Source organism: Zea mays, chromosome 8 (assembly GCF_902167145.1).
Source record: "Zea mays cultivar B73 chromosome 8, Zm-B73-REFERENCE-NAM-5.0, whole genome shotgun sequence".
NCBI classification, from domain to species: Eukaryota; Viridiplantae; Streptophyta; class Magnoliopsida; order Poales; family Poaceae; genus Zea; species Zea mays.
Genome location: NC_050103.1, coordinates 157,612,607 through 157,631,922, shown reverse-complemented (window position 1 = coordinate 157,631,922; position 19,316 = coordinate 157,612,607). Strand labels below are relative to the sequence as shown.

General features: G+C 42.1%; 1 protein-coding gene across 3 annotated transcripts; it reads left to right on the top strand.

The window, feature by feature from the left end:
* Positions 1–10,934: 10,934 nt before the first annotated feature.
* On the top strand, positions 10,935–13,587 carry LOC103636216 (Anther-specific protein). Of its 3 annotated transcripts, none has more exons than XM_008658571.2 (3): positions 10,981–11,257; positions 11,393–11,855; positions 12,005–13,587. In XM_008658571.2, the coding sequence occupies exons 1-2, from the start codon at positions 11,069–11,071 to the stop codon at positions 11,819–11,821; spliced, it is 618 nt and encodes a 205-aa protein (XP_008656793.1). In that variant the 5' UTR covers positions 10,981–11,068; the 3' UTR covers positions 11,822–11,855; positions 12,005–13,587. The 3 variants fall into 3 exon arrangements, with proteins under 3 accessions (XP_035817763.1, XP_008656793.1, XP_008656791.1); XM_008658569.2 differs by having other exon boundaries at positions 11,393–11,865; XM_035961870.1 differs by having other exon boundaries at positions 10,935–11,257; positions 11,393–13,587.
* The last annotated feature ends 5,729 nt before the right edge of the window (positions 13,588–19,316 follow it).

Below are 19,316 nucleotides of genomic sequence, written 5' to 3'. Positions count from 1 at the left end.
GGGACTAACAAATGTTCATTTTGAGAAAGACAGGATTTGTAGTGCATGCCAAGCAGGAAAGCAAGTTGGATCTCATCATCCACACAAGAACATCATGACTAGTGACAGGCCACTAGAGCTCCTACACATGGACCTATTCGGCCCGATCGCTTACATAAGCATCGGCGGGAGTAAGTATTGTCTAGTTATTGTGGATGATTATTCTCGCTTCACTTGGGTATTCTTTTTGCAGGAAAAATCTCATACCCAAGAAACCTTAAAGGGATTCTTGAGATGGGCTCAAAATGAGTTCGGCTTAAGGATCAAGAAAATTAGAAGCGACAATGGGACGGAGTTCAAGAACTCTCAAATTGAAGGCTTTCTTGAGGAAGAGGGCATCAAGCATGAGTTCTCTTCTCCCTACACCCCACAACAAAATGGTGTAGTGGAGAGGAAGAATCGAACTCTTTTGGACATGGCAAGAACCATGCTTGATGAGTACAAGACACCGGATCGGTTTTGGGCCGAGGCGGTCAACACCGCTTGCTACGCCATCAACCGATTATATCTACACCGAATCCTCAAGAAGACATCCTATGAACTCCTAACCGGTAAAAAGCCCAATATTTCATATTTTAGAGTTTTTGGTAGCAAATGTTTTATTCTTGTCAAAAGAGGTAGAAAATCTAAATTTGCTCCTAAAACTATAGAAGGCTTTTTACTAGGATATGACTCAAACACAAGGGCATATAGAGTCTTTAACAAGTCCTCAGGACTTGTTGAAGTTTCTTGTGACGTTGTGTTTGATGAGACTAACGGCTCTCAAGTAGAGCAAGTTGATCTTGATGAGATAGGTGAAGAACAGGCTCCGTGTATCGCGCTAAGGAACATGTCCATTGGGGATGTGTGTCTTAAGGAATCCGAAGAGCCTCCACATGCACAAGATCAATCATCCTCCTCCACGCAAGCATCTCCACTAACCCAAAATGAGGACGAGGCTCAAGTTGATAAAGAGGTAGAACAAAATGATGAGCCTCCTCAAGATGACGGCAATGATCAAGGGGGAGATGCAAATGATCAAGACAAGGAGGATGAACAACCAAGGCCGCCACACCCAAGAGTCCACCAAGCAATCCAACGAGATCACCCCGTCGACACCATCCTCGGCGACATTCATAAGGGGGTAACCACTCGATCTCGTGTTGCCCATTTTTGTGAGCATTACTCTTTCGTTTCCTCTATTGAGCCACACAGGGTAGAGGAAGCACTCCAAGATTCGGATTGGGTGATGGCGATGCAAGAGGAGCTCAACAATTTCACGAGGAACGAGGTATGGCATTTAGTTCCACGTCCTAACCAAAATGTTGTAGGAACCAAGTGGGTCTTCCGCAACAAGCAAGACGAGCATGGTGTGGTGACAAGGAACAAAGCTCGACTCGTGGCCAAGGGGTATTCACAAGTCGAAGGTTTGGATTTTGGTGAAACCTATGCACCCGTAGCTAGGCTTGAGTCAATTCGTATATTATTGGCCTATGCTACTTACCATGGCTTCAAGCTCTACCAAATGGACGTGAAGAGTGCCTTCCTCAATGGACCAATCAAGGAGGAGGTCTATGTTGAGCAACCTCCCGGCTTTGAAGATAGTGAGTACCCTAACCATGTCTATAGGCTCTCTAAGGCGCTTTATGGGCTCAAGCAAGCCCCAAGAGCATGGTATGAATGCCTTAGAGATTTCCTTATTGCTAATGGATTCAAAGTCGGCAAGGCCGATCCTACTTTATTCACTAAAACTCTTGACAATGATTTGTTTGTATGCCAAATTTATGTTGATGATATCATATTTGGGTCTACTAACGAATCTACATGTGAAGAATTTAGTAGGATCATGACACAAAAATTCGAGATGTCGATGATGGGGGAGTTGAAGTATTTTCTAGGATACCAAGTCAAGCAACTCCAAGAGGGCACCTTCATTTGTCAAACAAAGTATACTCAAGATATTCTAACCAAGTTTGGAATGAAGGATGCCAAGCCCATCAAGACACCCATGGGAACCAATGGGTATCTCGACCTCGACACGGGAGGTAAGTCCGTGGATCAAAAGGTATACCGGTCGATGATTGGTTCATTGCTTTATTTATGTGCATCTCGATCGGACATTATGCTTTCGGTTTGCATGTGTGCAAGATTCCAAGCCAACCCTAAGGAATCACACCTTACGGCCGTAAAACGAATCTTGAGATATTTGGCTTATACTCCGAAGTTTGGGCTTTGGTACCCTCGGGGATCCACATTTGATTTGATTGGTTATTCGGATGCCGATTGGGCGGGGTGTAAGATTAATAGAAAGAGCACATCGGGGACTTGCCAGTTCTTGGGAAGATCCTTGGTGTCTTGGGCTTCAAAGAAGCAAAATTCGGTCGCTCTTTCCACCGCCGAAGCCGAGTATATTGCCGCAGGCCATTGTTGCGCGCAATTGCTTTGGATGAGGCAAACCCTGCGGGACTATGGTTATAAATTGACCAAAGTTCCTCTTCTATGTGATAATGAGAGTGCAATCCGCATGGCGGATAATCCCGTTGAGCATAGCCGCACTAAACACATAGCCATTCGGTATCATTTTCTTAGGGATCACCAACAAAAGGGGGATATCGAGATTTCATACATTAACACTAAAGATCAATTAGCCGATATCTTTACCAAGCCTCTTGATGAACAAACTTTTACCAAACTTAGGCATGAGCTCAATATTCTTGATTCCAGGAATTTCTTTTGCTAATTTGCACACATAGCACACAAGTATACCTTTGATCATGTCTCTTTTATATATGCTATGACTAATGTGTTTTCAAGTGTATTTCAAACCAAGTCATAGGTATATTGAAAGGGAATTGGAGTCTTCGGCGAAGACAAAGGCTTCCACTCCACTCTACTACTCATCCTTCGCCGTCACTCCGAGCATCTCTCCAACTTTGGTATAATCTTCACTCATTTATTTTATGACCAAAGGAGGAGAAAGTACCTCGTTGGGCTCTAATGATTCCGTTTTTGGCGATTCATGCCAAAGGGGGAGAAAATATGAGCCCAAAGCAAAAGGACCGCACCACCACCTAATTTTTAAAATTTGGAGATTTTCAATTGGTCAATTTCAAATTGGTATCTTATTATGTTCTAAAGGGGGAGGAAGTAGTATTTCAAAAATGATAAATCAAAACCCTCTTGAACACTAAGAGGAGGATCTCATTTAGGGGGAGTTTTATTTAGTCAAAGGAAAAGCATTTGAAACAAGGGGAGAAAATTTTTAAACTTGAAAATGCTTTGCAAAAATCTTATTCATCTACCTTTGAATATGTTGCAAAAGGACTTTGAAAAGGATTTACAAAAAGAATTTGCAAAAACAAAACATGTGGTGCAAGCGTGGTCCAAAATGTTAAAAATAAAGAAACAATCCATGCACATCTAGTAAGTAACATTTATTGGCTCAATTCCAAGCAACCTTTGCACTTACATTATGCAAACTAATTCAATTATGCACTTTTATATTTGCTTTGGTTTGTGTTGGCATCAATCACCAAAAATGGGGAGATTGAAAGGGAATTAGGCTTACACCTAGTCCCTAATTAATTTTGGTGGTTGAATTGCCCAACACAAATATTTGGACTAACTAGTTTACTCTAGTGCATAAGTTATACAGGTGCTAAAGGTTCACACTTAGCCAATAAAAAGACAAAGTATTGGGTTCAACCAAAGAGCAAAGGGACAACCGAAGGCACCTCTGGTCTGGCGCACCGGACTGTCCGGTGTGCCACCGGACATGTCCGGTGCACCAGAGGACTCCGACTTCAAACTCGTCACCTTCGGGAAATTCCAGAGGCGACTCCGCTATAATTCACCGGACTGTTCGGTGTACACCGGACATGTCCGGTGCTCCAAGGAAGAGCGGCCTCCGGAACTCGCCAGCCTCGGGAATTCATCTCAGCTGCTCCGCTATAATTCACCGGACTGTCCGGTGTACACCGGACTGTCCGGTGTACACCGGACTGTCCGGTGTAACAGCGGGGCAACGGCTATTTCGGCGCAAACGGCTACCTGCGACGCATTAAATGCGCGCGCTGCGCGCGCAGAGGTCAGGCACGCCCATGCTGGCGCACCGGACAATCTACAGTGCATGTCCGGTGCGCCACCGGACATCAAGGCAGGCCCAGAAGTCAGAACTCCAACGGTCGGAACCCAACGGCTTTGGTGACGTGGCTGTCGCACCGGACATGTCCGGTGCGCCATCGAACAGACAGCCTCACCAAACGGCTAGTTTGGTGGTTGGGGCTATAAATACCCCCAACCACCCACCATTCATTGCATCCAAGTTTTGCACTTCCCAACTACTTACAAGAGCTCTAGCATTCAATTCTAGACACATCAAAGAGATCAAATCCTCTCCAAATTCCACACAACGCCCTAGTGATTAGAGAGAGATTCGCTTGTGTTCTTTCGAGCTCTTGCGCTTGGATTGCTTTCTTCTTTCTTGATTCTTTCATTACGATCAAACTCACTTGTAATTAAGGCAAGAGACACCAATCTTGTGGTGGTCCTTGTGGAAACTTTGTGTTCCAAGTGATTGAGAAGAGAAAGCTCACTCGATCCGAGGGACCGTTTGAGAGAGGGTAAGGGTTGAAAGAGACCCGGCCTTTGTGGCCTCCTCAACGGGGAGTAGGTTTGAGAGAACCAAACCTCGGTAAAACAAATCCGCGTGTCTCACTTCATTACTTGCTTGCGATTTGTTTTGCGCCCTCTCTCGCGGACTCGATTATATTTCTAACGCTAACCCGGCTTGTAGTTGTGATTATTTTTGAGAATTTCAGTTTCGCCCTATTCACCCCCCCCCCCTCTAGGCGACTTTCAGGTACCCCAAGGGATCCACTTTTGATTTAGTAGGTTATTCAGATGCTGATTGGGCAGGGTGTAAAATTAATAGAAAGAGCACATCAGGGACTTGTCAGTTTCTAGAGAGATCCCTGGTGTCTTGGGCTTCAAAGAAACAAAACTCAGTAGCTCTTTCTACCGCCGAAGCCGAGTATATTGTTGTAGGTCATTGTTGCGCGCAATTGCTTTGGATGAGGCAAACCCTCAGGGACTATGGCTACAAATTAAGCAAAGTCCATGTCTTATGTGACAATGAGAGTGCAATCCGCATGGCGGATAATCCTGTTGAACACAGCCGCACTAAGCACATAGCCATTCGGTATCACTTTTTGAGGGATCACCAACAAAGGGGGGATATAGAGATTGCCTATGTTAGCACAAAAGAACAATTAACCGACATATTTACCAAACCTTTAGATTAGAAAACCTTTACCAAACTTAGGAATGAGCTAAACATTCTTGATTCTCGGAACTTTGATTGACACTTTGCACACATAGCTCATTCATTAACCTTTGATCATATCTCTTTCATTTTCTATGACTATTGTGTTTTCAAGTGTATTTTTATGCTAAGTCATAGATTGAAAGGGAAATGGAGTCTTCGGCGAAGACAAGGCTTCCACTCCACTCTATCGGTATTATTACCCTTCACCGTCACTCCGCACCGTTCTCCACTTTGGTATAATCTTCACTCATATTTACTTGTACCAATGGGAGAGAAAGTCAAAGGGCTCTCAAATGACTCTGTTTTTGGCGATTAATGCCAAAGGGAGAGAAATATAGCCCAAAGCAAAATGACCGCACCACCACCAATTTCAAAAGTTTTTTAAAAGAAGTTTTCAATTGGCATCTTATGATGAAATTTTTTAATAGAAATATTTCAAATTGATATATTTAGAGGAGAATTTTGCAATTGGTATCTAAAATAATTGATCCTCTTTCAATTGATAAAACCCTCTTGAACACTAAGAGGAGAATTTCATTCAGGGGGAGTTTTTGGTTAAGTCAAAGGAAAAAGCATTTGAAATAGGGGGAGAAAATTTCAAATCTTGAAAATGCTTCTCGAAATCTTATTCATATACCTTTGACTGTTTGCAAAAGACTTTGAAAAAGAATTTCGAAAAAGATTTGCAAAAATAAGACAAGTGGTGCAAATGTGGTCCAAAATGATAAATAAAAGAAAACAATCCACGCATATCTAGTGAAAGTAAAAATTGGTTTAATTCCAAGCAACCTTTGCACTTACCTTATGCAAACTAGTTCAATTCTGCACTTATATATTTACTTTGGTTTGTGTTGGCATCAATCACCAAAAAGGGGGAGATTGAAAGGGAAATTGGGTCAAACCTTTTCCTAAATGATTTTGGTGGTTGAAATGCCCAACACAAATAATTGAACTAACTAGTTTGCTCTAGATTATATATTATACAGGTGCCAAAGGTTCAACACAAACTAATAAAAAGATCTAAGTTAGGGTTCAAAAGAAAGGAGTGAAAGAAACCGAAGAGAACCCTGGTCTGGCGCACCAGACTGTCCGATGCCCCTGGGACCGTACAGACTGAACTCTTCACCTTCGGGTTTCTCAGGCGCCGCTCCGCTATAATTCACCGGACTGTCCGGTGCACCAAGCGGAGCAATGGCTCCCAGCGCAATGGTCGACTTCAACAGTCACTGCCAAACGCTACAGTGTGCAACAGTGCGCAACAGTGCGCGACAGAGTCAGAGCGCACCAGACACTGAATAGTAGTTGTCCGGTGCGGCACTAGACTGTCCGGTGCCCCAAGATGTCAGAGCTCCAACGGTCGAAACCGTCAGAACCCTAACGGTTGGGTGACATGGCTGGCGCACCGAACAATGTCTGGTGGCACACCGGACTGTCCGATGCGCCCATCGACAGACAGCCTCCCCAACGGTTGGTTTGGTGGTTGGGGCTATAAATACCCCCCAACCACCACCACTTCAAGCATCCAAGTTTCCAGCATATTGCATTCAATACAAGAGCTCTAGACTTTACTCCAAGACACAAACAAGAGATCAAATCCTCTCCAAGGTCCAAAACCACTCCAAACACTTAGTGACTTGTGTGAGAGAGATTTTCGCGTTCATTTGAGTTCTTGTCGCTTGGATCGCTTTTCTTCTTCCTCTTTCTTGTTCCCAAGACACTTGTAATCAAAGCAAGAGACACCAAGTTGTGCTGGTCCTTGTGAGGGGTCTAAGTGACCCGTTTGATTAAGGAGAAAGCTCACTCGGTCTAGGTGATAGTTTGAGAGAGGGAAAGGGTTGAAAGAGACCCGGTCTTTGTGACCACCTCAACGGGGACTAGGTTTACAAGAACCGAACCTCGGTAAAACAAATCACCATGTCACTCGCTTTATTTCTTAGTTGATTTGTTTTTGCCTCTCTTTTGGACTCGGTTTTATTTCTAACGCTAACCCCGGCTTGTAGTTGTGCTTAAAGTTTCTAAATTTCAGTTTCTACCTATTCACCCCCCTCTAGGCGACTTTGAGTTATTCTAAAAGATGTCCTTGGTCATATTTTATAACTAGCACATATATTAGTTGATGACTATGTTTCACAAGTCATGGACATGGAGATGTAAAACTAATAATGTGGTCGTATGTATGACATGAGGCTGGACCGACCCAACGTGAGCTTTGTAATATAGTTCTATTTTTACAACATGTATGCTATGTCCTTGGACCTGAGATTATCGCATGTTCTCAAGATGTGAATTGGACTACTTAGGGACTATCAAATGCTACTCCGTAACTAGGTAGTTATAAAGGTAGTTTTGGGTTTATTAGGAAGCATGTTGTGAGGCATGGTCAGTGAAGATGGAAATTGTCCCTATCGACTTGAGAGAGATATCTCTAGGCCCCTCAAGTGATTGGATCAAGAAATGCATGGTCGTGATAGGGTTAAGTGTTAACCTATGAAAGGATTTGATACCACAGTATCAAGAAAGAGAGGCCAGCTTAGAACTAGATCAGATATCGTGAGACAAAAGGAACAACATGTATGTAATGTTGTGATGGTTCGTCTAATATGATCTTTATGTATGCATTGGAGTTAACATGTCTTGTTAGAGACCGATACCAATTATTGGGCAAAGTAAGAGTACTCGGGCCATGTCTATGTATACATGAACCTATAGGGTCACAGATCTAGACTAGATTTAGGGTTGCTGATGGGCCTCGGAGTCAGAAGCCCATCAGGACACCTATATAATGAGGGGTGGAGGCACGGTTAGGGTTAATCTAATTCGCCCACTAGAACACCAGCAATCGCCCTCCTCTTGCCCTCGCCACGTTGTCGTCACGGACCTAACAGTCCAGTACGCGACGCTTGCTCCCTACACGTGTGGATTCCTCGGAGGTGTTGCATCTAGAGCACTAGGACGAATCGTACAAGTACATGAAGGACGTTGATGACTAACGACACTGCTCGGCGCGTTCATCTACATCGAGACAGTTTATGCTGCACTACGTGTCTAGTCATAATATCGTGACCTATAATAACAATTGATCTTGGTTTTGTGGTGTCGATTTTTTTTGCGCTAGTGTAGCCTCCACATAATCCTAGACTCAGGGGCTACATGAATGAGCTAGGGACTTAGCCATGGACAGATCGACACAGACATGATAATTCAAGACATTCTAGAACGTATACAAGAAGAGTCTCGTTTGCTTGAATCAATGACTTGGCAAAATGGGACTTAGTGGCTACTATGAATAATATGTACCATGAGTACCTAAATCAAGCTTCATGAAGAAGAAGAACCCATGGGCTCGGCTACTAGTCTAAGGACTCAACAATAAGACCAAGAGGGAATCCATGGTCAGGAGGATTGTAGAAGAGTATATATGACAAAGATCTCAACAAATAAATAGATAAGCTTATAAACATAGAGTTGGAATTATATACAACTCAGTACTGACTCAATTCCATCACAAACTTGGCAACCGACTTGATGCCTACCATGTAACTGTCGTCCCTCCTTAGGATATAAAAGGGGGGTGGGGAACCCCTTGATCATTAGAACATACAATAATAGATCCACAACATATAATGTGTAGGGTATTATCTTACATTAAGAGGTTGAACCTATATAAATCTTCATGTCTCTCGCGTCTTTACCTTCATCTTTCGATCTTGTGACCTACCCTATATAAACTACTGTTTAAATAACGAGATAAGAGGATTATCCCCCACACTTCTCAAAATTGTAGGATATATCAAGATATATCGAGCTAAATAGCATAACTTTTTACTGCTAAAAAGGTTATTTCGGGATATTTTGACAGCTATAACCGGATATTAAAAACCTTGATATAAACACAATCAAACAATCTTCGACAAGTAGATTGGAAAATAGAGGTCCCCGCTCCTTGGGCATTGGTGAAGTCGCCACATTAAAAAGAGAAGGGGGGCTGATGGTGGAGGGGCGAAAGGATCTTAGGGCAATGTATAGGAGGAGATACAATGGATGCTCTATGCTTTCCTCTTCTCCAATCATTTAGAATTGTTTTCACACTTTTTAAAGTATGGTTCTATATTGCCAAATTCTTTACACCCATGAACATCTCATAATATGATCTTTTGAATGTTTATGTCATTCCATTATTAAAAAGAAATTTTGTATGTCATGTTATTCAAGTATCTGAATTTATGCATAAAGCAAATTTCAAAGAAAATGTGCATACGAATGCCTTTGTTATTTGCTAGAATGCATTTATCTAGAATTTATTCTGATCCAAAAATGCAGAGTTTTGTAGTTTGCATGTGCCCAACAGTTATCCTTTTACTAAAGTTTTTCGTCAGACCACATCTATCTTATTTCTATAACAATCAATTAGATATGATGTTCTATAAAGAAATTCTATACCATGTAAATCCCAAGACAACAAGCATCAAACCACTTATTGGAATGTGCTATAATATACATTTACAATGGAAGTCAATGGATCTAATCTATTTGTAAGTTGTCACCTTTGCCATCATAAAAAAACAACAAAAGTATTCCACTACTTCAAAATTGTTCACCTATGATACTAAAAATAATAACTGAAAGTGACCATATATTATACCTCCTTCTAAATACTCTATATTCAACAACAAACCCAAAGAACTCAAATATGTCCCTTTGGATGATTCATTATTTCCATTATAACAAGAACAAGAGTTACTTAAAATATGGATGTCTTGCATATTCCATATTATATGTGTTTTCATCTTTTATTCCTTCCACTTTTTGTAACATGTAATATTACCTTTGTATCAAATCCAACATTTCTATGATCAAGGATTTCTAAAATATATTATATAGATTTATGACATGACATTATGTTTTTAGATTCACTATAAGAAATATTTTAGTAATATATAATTTATATGGTGTGAAATTATAAGAATTATTTTGAAATAGATGATCAAATATAGTAATATTTAACTTAGAATAAAGCTAACGTGCTATACATAAAAAGGAAGGAAGGGAAAGGGAATAGTTTAGGTCCTCTTGGTGCCCAAGCTAAGAAAGGAAATTACCACCATTTCTGATTGAACTAATATAGTAATATCATACTTGTGAAGGGAAGTCGATAAAAATAATTTTGTATCAGGCGGTTTTGACTCGGTAGAAAACATTACATGAGCAACCTCAAGAGTCTCTTTATTATATCCTTCCTAATTAATAGAAATAGATAATTTAGTGAAAAAAATATCCGCCAACAAAACTTTTGATTACGAGATATAGAAAAAATAACTTAAGTATGAAAACATATAAAGATCGATTTTTATCCAAATGACTCTTCGAATGACAACTTAAAGATTCAGTTTAAGAAAGATTTTTGGAGGCATTCAAACGTGGTTAACATTATTTCTGATTTTTTGTTTTTACGAACACAAAGTTTTGTTATCTATATGTTTTCTTAATTTTTGGTCGCTCATCATAACAAAATTGCAACGGTACAGGGGTATGCGGCCTACAATGAAGGCAAACCAACCAAAGCAACTAGAAAAACTTATGGCCAATTTTCACTTGCAGTCAATAGCCGACCTCTTTCGCAACAACACAATTTTTGGGACATGAATGACATCCATTTATAGTCTTTTCATGCCATTGTCTCTCTTGTTTATCTCAAGGTCATTCCAAATTTGAAAGGACCAAGCAATGTTCCAATACATTATTGCTCTGATTCTTGTCGCCATTTTGGTGGTGTCTATGAACAAGTCTGTTGATGCCCGCATGGTCCACCCCATTGTCACCCCTGAGGCCATCAGCCCCTCTCTCGCCTCCAACGATGGTCGTCGCCTGATCGGCACCACCGGCCACGATGAACTCGTAGCGTTATGCCAACAGGTAGCACATGTAGGCACAAATTTGATTTGTTTCGTAGTGCAGACGAATTGCAGCACGGTACGTAGGAGGGGCTGGATTTTTTCTTGAAGACTTACAGATGTGCATGCATGCACACGCAATGTATGACATGTGTAGATGCACTACAAGACATTATGCACCACGATGACGACGCTGCCCGGGGTGATGACACCAGAGCAGTTATTGGACGCATCTCTGCGGATTACAGCGGTGAAGGCGGCGATGACGGAGATGAAGCTAGACCAGGCAATAAAGTCAAGCAGTGCCCAGGGTAACGCGATGATGTCATCACTTGAGACGTGTAAGGAGAGCTATGCGTCGCTGGTGGACTCCATCAATACCACGCGGAACACGCTCAAGAGCGGCGGTAGCAATGCAGACATCATGTCGGAGCTATCCGCGGCGGCCACCTTCTCCACTGACTGCGAGGACACCTTCGATGAGCGGCCAGAGCTCAAATCGCCCATACCTGGGGCGCAGCGCCACGTTAGCCGCCTCGTCAGCAACTGCCTCGACCTAGCAGCCACCATCATGGACCAGCCCTAGACGCCTATGCGTGCATTGACGCGGTGCAAACATGGTACATACATGTATGTTTAATTAATTTATGTTTATCTTTGCTGTGTTCATTGCTCTATTGTACATTTGCCATGGGGATCTACAATGCGTTTATAATAGGCTTATATTTATGTTTACTATAATCACTTTCAACATGTTTGGTGTTTTTAGGTCTAAAATGCAATTGTAGCTGAAGATCATCTAGGTATGTATAGTTAACCCAGAGAGAATAGGATTTTTATAAGAATTAAAGTATCTTCAAGATTATTTCTTACTTCATTCTCTAAATTATTATTTAAATAGTCATTTAAATAAAAATTGATCTCTATATTTTTGCTTTTGAATAGATTTTATATGGCTCCTCTTTGGTTGGACTTTTCAACATGCTTTGGTTTCTAAAAAGTCAAAAGCCAATAAAAGGAATTTGTTCTCACTCAAAGCCAGAGCCAAAATCCATTTTTGAGTGGTTCAAATTTCATAACAGCCTCCTCCTGCTTTCACATGATGTGGAGTTAGGAAAGTCTACAAAATCAGTCACCTATCACTAGTTATGAAAGATACCAATTCATTTTTTCCACCGAGCGACTCAACTTCATCCTCCATCTTATGAATGAGAACATCACTAGCGGGAGGTCCATGCATGGACCTGCCCCAGCATGGGCATAACCCCAATGCATAGCCCTGCCCTGGTATAGGTGTGGCTCAGGTAGTGGCCCTGGTGCGGTCGTGGCACATGGCCCTTACCTAACCTCACAACCCTATGCAACCCCTCGGGCGAGTAGCTTTGACACAAGTGATAGAATCCAGATCTACAGAGGATACAAATAGACCATAAACATTCATTTCAATGTCATGAAATAACTAGAGCAATGTTAATTAGTATAAGAGGTGATGTAGAATCAGATACCTTCTCTAGCTCTATTTCACAACAAGCAATCCCCTTAAATAATTCTAGTAACTCTCAAGCACACAATTTAGCAACTATTAAATTTTACTAGACATATATTAAGAGGTCTAAATACAACTAGTAACAAAAAAACTCCTCGCAAACACAAGGTTGACTTGTCCCTTGTGGTTGGGGTTGATGATGAGTGATTGTCAACGGATAGCACTCTGGTTAGTCAGTGGACTGACCAGAGTGTGAGATTATGCTTGTGGAACCATGTTGGTCTGCTTGTGGTGTGCAGGGTGGAGCACCGAGACAATGGTCGACGGCTGAGGACAGAGGTGAAGGTCATACAGGCTCGTGTTGATCGACCAGGAGCGGTGAAGGGTGATTTTTTGGGTCTTGACTGATGGACCAGAGCAATCGGGTGACCAGTCATGGTGGGTGACACTTGAGACACGCACTCGTGCGAGGACATGGTGGAGTGGACTGTGTTGCCGGCATGGTCGAGGACTAGCGAGACACACGTCTTGTCGTGGTGGACGCACACGTGGTGCGGGACTCACAATGGGTTTGGTGGTTTGGGCCTCAAAACTACCTAGGGTATGGATGGCAGGTGTTGCTGAGTTTGGGCCTCAAAACTTGGTTGTAGCGATTCTGGAGGTAACCGGTGGTGGCACATGGCATCACAGTGAAAGGTGCGTCCAGGCGAAGCAACTTCGTGTGGAGAGCGTGGTCATCGGATCAAAAACCTAGGAGTTGTTTCATTTCGCCCCCGGTGGAGTGGGTAGGCTCTATGTAAATAGGGTGAGTTTAGGAAGTGTAAATAACCATCTATAAATAGAGAGGCATGTTGTTTAGTTCAGTATCACTTGGTTGTCATTTGTTTTGGTTTAGGGTTTTAGTACACATATTTCCTATCTCTAGACATCTCTAGCTTTTAGACAAGAATCCACAACAATTTTGTACTTCGACTGTGTTTGTGCTCTTCAAGTTTAATCCGAGGAAGGGTCGTCGGTACGGCCCACAGGTTTTGGTCACTTCTCAATCTCAGTTTTTGCACCCTTGCTGAAATTCTGAAGTTTTGTGTTCTTGGTTGCTCCCTTCCCCTTCTCTTGTGGTTTTGTGGAGAACATTTGAGTTCTTTTGATATGGGTGTTGTTGTGGATTGATTTGTGTGGAGATAGACTCTTTGGATCACTTCATATGCCCTCACGGTGCAGTTCTTGGTCGTGATCCGAGTTGAGTTCTCTTTGAGTTAGTTTTGAGAAAACCCCAACAAAACCCCATCACTCTCGGGATTTCTAATCTGCGATTTGATTTCTTGTTTGTTCTGGTTCATAATTCACTAGAGAACTTTTAGCCCACACAAACTGTCTGCAAAATTTGAGGAGATTCTGTGAAGTTTATCCAGTGTGGCACTGCCGCTCCCAAGCCTGGCACTGCCAGACTAGAAGTTTTCATCCTTTTCTGCTCAAACTTCACGGTTTACCTTTCTCCATCATATCTTGCTGCCTGCAAAATGTGAGAGCATTATGGAAAAAATTTGTAGTCTGGCACTGGCGCTCATACGCGCGGCCCTTCCGCTCGGTGTTTTTCTCGAATTTTGGCCCAGAGTTTTTACTAGAGCTTTGGGGTCTTCTTTGAATTTTTTTGTTAAAGTTTGGGTTCAAACCAAGTTTTTAGATCCCGTTGAGCTTAATCTCTTCTTTGAAATTTAGTAGGAGCAGTCAATCGATCCATGATGGATTTGTTCTTCTGCATATTGTTTTGCAGTCCCTGGAGGTTGGATTGGGTCAGGGAATCAAGTTACAAGTGTTGTTCTCCCAAGTTGAAGAATTTTTTAGTGGCTCCCATTCACCCTCCCTCTGGTTGCCTCACTGGACCTACACTTCTACAATGTTACTCGGACAACTATCACATGAGACAACAATATGAATGTAACTTTAAGTGTGATAATGATCAAACTGAATAGGACATGCGAATGAACACCATGACTTATCTCTAAAGTTTGGTTGTTCGGCAACAACCTACGTCATCGTTGTGGCAAGTCCAAGATAGGTGGTTCATGCGCTAATTGGTATCACATGCTAAATCCAATACTTGAGCACCATAAGAACCACACTAGAGAGGCACTCTAACTAACCATGATTCCGCTAGAGTTTCTCTTTACAAATCCCTCATGGGGAATAAGCACAAGAGCTCCTAACAATCAACAACCAGAGCCGACAATAATCAATAAGTCGCTTAACGATCCCCCAAAGGTCCAGGGCATCTAGGTGACGACAATCAACAAGAGCAGCAAGAAAAATAGCCCAAGCCACTCAACTAGTGCCACAAGATGTAAGAACTATATGTGATGTCATATGAGCTCTCCAATCTCACCCAAAATACGATCTAAAAAATGCAAGTAAGTGGAGTGTGTTTCTTAGCCCTCAAGAGGTGTACATAAGTGTATAGGATGCCAAGTGGCTGGTCTAAACCAGTGACAAGGTCTATTTATAGACCCCCAACAAAACCCAATTCTTACCCTTTTAAAGTGTAGATTTTAGGGGCACCAGACACGTCTAGTTTTTCCAATGGCTCTAAATGCGCCATTAATGTGTGTCAAGTATCCGGTGCACACATCAGACACAGGATCAAACATGTCTAGTGAACATTAGAGTTGATGAGCCAAAATACATGCTCTCTAAATTCCATGTCAGGTGTGGCTCTTAGTGAGTGTTATAGTTAGTTGACCATTTTACAAAGCTCTTTGAGTGTTTTGTCTGGTACACGTCTGATGCCAGCACCGGACATGTCCAATGGCCTATTGTGACTAGGAACTTGTTTATGGTGAGACTTGTATGATGCACACTAGACTACTTAGTGTTCAACTTAAAAACTATGTAGACTGTGTGAATTAGCCTCATGTCGGGTGCACCACCGGGCACGTTTGGTGCATGCAGAATTGCTACACCGAGAGCTTTTCTCGTCTTTTCTCAAGTGTGCTAACTCTAAAATGTTTTACCAAATATATTAGCATAGAGTTACCATTTTCAAAGTGTTTTCCATAAACATTTTCACTTGCTTCTTTGAATGTGTCACTTAGGCCTATATGTAATGCATATATCTCTAACACCTAGTGGCACTAGATGACTGAGTTGTCCAATTTATCATAAATCTAATCACGCACTCTGTTGTGTCTTGACCGATAAAATAAAATTCCTTGCTATACCTTTTTCTTGGACCCTTGCATTTTGTTTTTATCCTTCCTCTTCTCGTGGTGAGCACTTGATTATCATTTGCGTCCACCACCATCATTTCCATGGTTGCCACTATTGCTCAACCTTGGATGTTTACTTAGCTAACTCATCCACAACACTAGAGTAAAGGTTAGTCCAGTAGTTTTATCAATTAGCAAAGTCAAATGTGAGGTTTCAATCTCTCCAACATGGGACTCTCAATCTTCCCTACATAGAGCTTTCAGCCTTCCCATTTTTAGTAATTGATGGCAACCATACAAAGATAGCAATATTGTTTAAATCCCAAGCTAGTATTTCACACAAGTATGAGTGACTAACTTGGTATAGACTTGTATTGCTTGCCCAAACATTTTGCACACTAGAAAGGATTTGGACATGTTTCATAAACCTTATTTGGTAGTATTAGTTCCCCTATATATGTGCTAGTATGTTTGGATTAAAGCTTGCACATATGCTAGATATGAAGTTGTGAGAGACACAATGCTACCAAATGATGTTAAGGTATATTGATTATACCTTTCTAGCATGTGTGCTTCTTGGAATACCACATGGAAATATTAATTCATCACTTGATATCCAGCCTTAGCACTTGGGTAGCTATAATAGAATACATTGGAAACCTTTGTAAGATCAACATTATAGGATAGTGTTGGGGACTTGTTCTCAAATGCTATGAATTAAGAACAAGGCAACATAAAATGTTAAATATTAATGTCCTTCGTCCGCTGAAACATTATTTCCCCAAGGATTTAATGAACTTCGGACGAAGGTTATAATGACACAATTACGAAGGTTATATCTTCGTAATTGAACTCTCAAAGATAATATAAAATAACACGAGACATAAAGCATTAAAGACAAGTAAATTAGAAGTAAACAACATCATTTACATATTATATAAACTTAAGATATTCAAATATAATGTTTAGGTACATTTACACCTCTGCCTTGGCAAAGAATAATTTCCGAGTGATGTGATTGCAATTACAGGAATGCGTGAACAGTAAAGGAATACTGTTCACTATTTATAGGCACAGGACACAGCCTGTGAGCAATTACAATCATACCCCTCATAAAAGTTTACAACAACAACTCAAACTCTTATGGACTAAAAGGTCATTCTATCTTTAAGTCGGTTTGTAATTCCGAAGCTTCATGAACGGCACCCTTCGGCATCACGTATAGACAGCTTCAGCCGAAGCTGTTTCTTCCTGCAGGACCTTCGGCGACGAAGCATGGTCCCAACAGTAGCCCCTTCGCGGTGCTAGATCGTTTTTCGTAACGAGCTTGATCCGTGAAAAAAGTCTCTTAGGCTTCAGGAAGCCGAAGGTCCGAAAAACACCTTCCCTGAGCTCGTTGTCGAGAAACGATACAGTTTCCGAGCGCGTAGCGGTCCCACCATGCAGGTTCACTATTTTGGTCTTTGCGGCCCACCGCGCAGCGGGTGCGAGCAGCTGTTTGCCTGGTGTAAAAATCCTGACGATTCACCTTCTTACCTGCAGCACTATATAAACAGACAGGTAGGTGTGAAGTTACCACAGCATTCATTGCTATTGCACTGTTTTGCTGCCAAAAATTTTAACCATAGCCGAAGCTTAATTCTCGCATTCAGACGAAGCTCCAGTTTGGTGCCTACTTCGTCAGAAGAAAAGCTTCGAGAGAAAAGGTTATTTAATTCCCAAGAAATATTTCAAGAAATTCAAAATTAAATGGCCAGAGTGCGCTCTACTGCTAGAGTTGAGCGTGAGGGAGACGAAGCCGAAGGAGCGGAGACTATTCCTATCTCCGAAGCAATGCAGCGATCCAGACTGGTGACCTCGGAAAGAATCCCCACTGCCGAAACAGAACAAGCTGCTGCCGAAGCGGAACAAGGAGATATTGAGGAAGCTGATTCTGACGGTGATTACCATATCGCAGTACCGAGCAAGCCTAGCCATTTGGACTTCGGAAAGTCGACTATCTCCAAGGCTGATTTTTCCAAACTGGTGAAGTCGGGCTATTTCAGTGAAGATGAGAAGAAGCTGATTCGCTTCGGGGGAGAGGAAACTACCCCGAAGCCAGAAAAGGATGAAATAGTTATTTTCAAGAGTTTTCTAAAAGCTGGGTTGAGATTTCCTTTAAATAGAATGATTTATGATGTGCTGCAAAAGTTTGGGATCTATTTTCACCAACTGACTCCTAACGCCATTGTCAGGCTTAGCGTTTATATCTGGGCTCTCCGAAGCCAGGCGGTGGAGCTGTTTGCCGACAGCTTCTGTCGAGTACATGAGCTGCATTAACAGACTAAGGCCAGAAAGGATGGGTTGCATGAAAATTTTGGTTGTTATAATTTTGCCTATCGGAAAACCACAAAATTTCCTGTGATTAGCTACCGAAGCAAATGGCCGGCAGGCTGGAAGTCAGAATGGTTTTATGTCAAAGTTGACGATGACAAAGAGAAGCTGGTACAAAGCCCTCTTGAACTGATCTTCGGAGAAACCAGACCCCGATGCAATATGACAGCAGAAGGTCCAACTTGGACCGCACTGGCTGAATTCAAAATTATTGCAGAACACATTGGCACTAGAGATTTAGTGCAGGAATTTCTGGCCTTCAGAGTATTTCCAACTATGAAGGAGTGGACTATGCCGAAGCTTAAAGGAGAAAAGAAAGAGGGGGAGCTTGTCCGACTACCCTATTATTATAAGTTTAAGAAATATTTTAAAGCACCCTGCCAAGAATGGCTCGATACAATCAAAGTAATGAGTAATGAAATTCTTGGAAATTACTCCAAAAAAGAGGACCAGCTGATGACAGCAGCCTTCGGCACTCGGCCGAAGCGAAGGCTGAACAGGGTGCTTGATGCTATAGGATTTGAATATGCTGATTATGGTCGACTGGGCGGAGATGCTGGAGGCCCGAAGCGAAAAAGAATTGCCAGCGCTGCTGATGAAGAGGTCGCCAAGGTAGTCAAAAAGAAAAGGAAGATTCTGAAAAACTTAGCCCTGAAGAGTTAAACCCTGAGCCGAAGGTGGCTACTGCAAGAAAGAGGAAAACTACATCTCCAGAACCAAAAACGTTGGTTCGAGAAGAAGGTACTCCTGCAACGCCTTCTGCTGTTGAAGTAGAAGAGATTATGAAGGTAATGACTGAACCCTTGCCTATCAAGCTAAGTCCGCTGGCGCTGGAACTGACGAAGTTTTTTCAGAAGGACAAGGCAACTTCGGCAGAAGAAGGTCCTGCACTGCCGAAAAAACGAAGGATTATTCAAATAGCAGATGTAATTCATGGGACACCGTCACCGACACTGGCATCAAGAATTGCTATTGACCAGACTGCCGAAACCGCCGAAGCTAAAGGCGCCGCAGCCGAA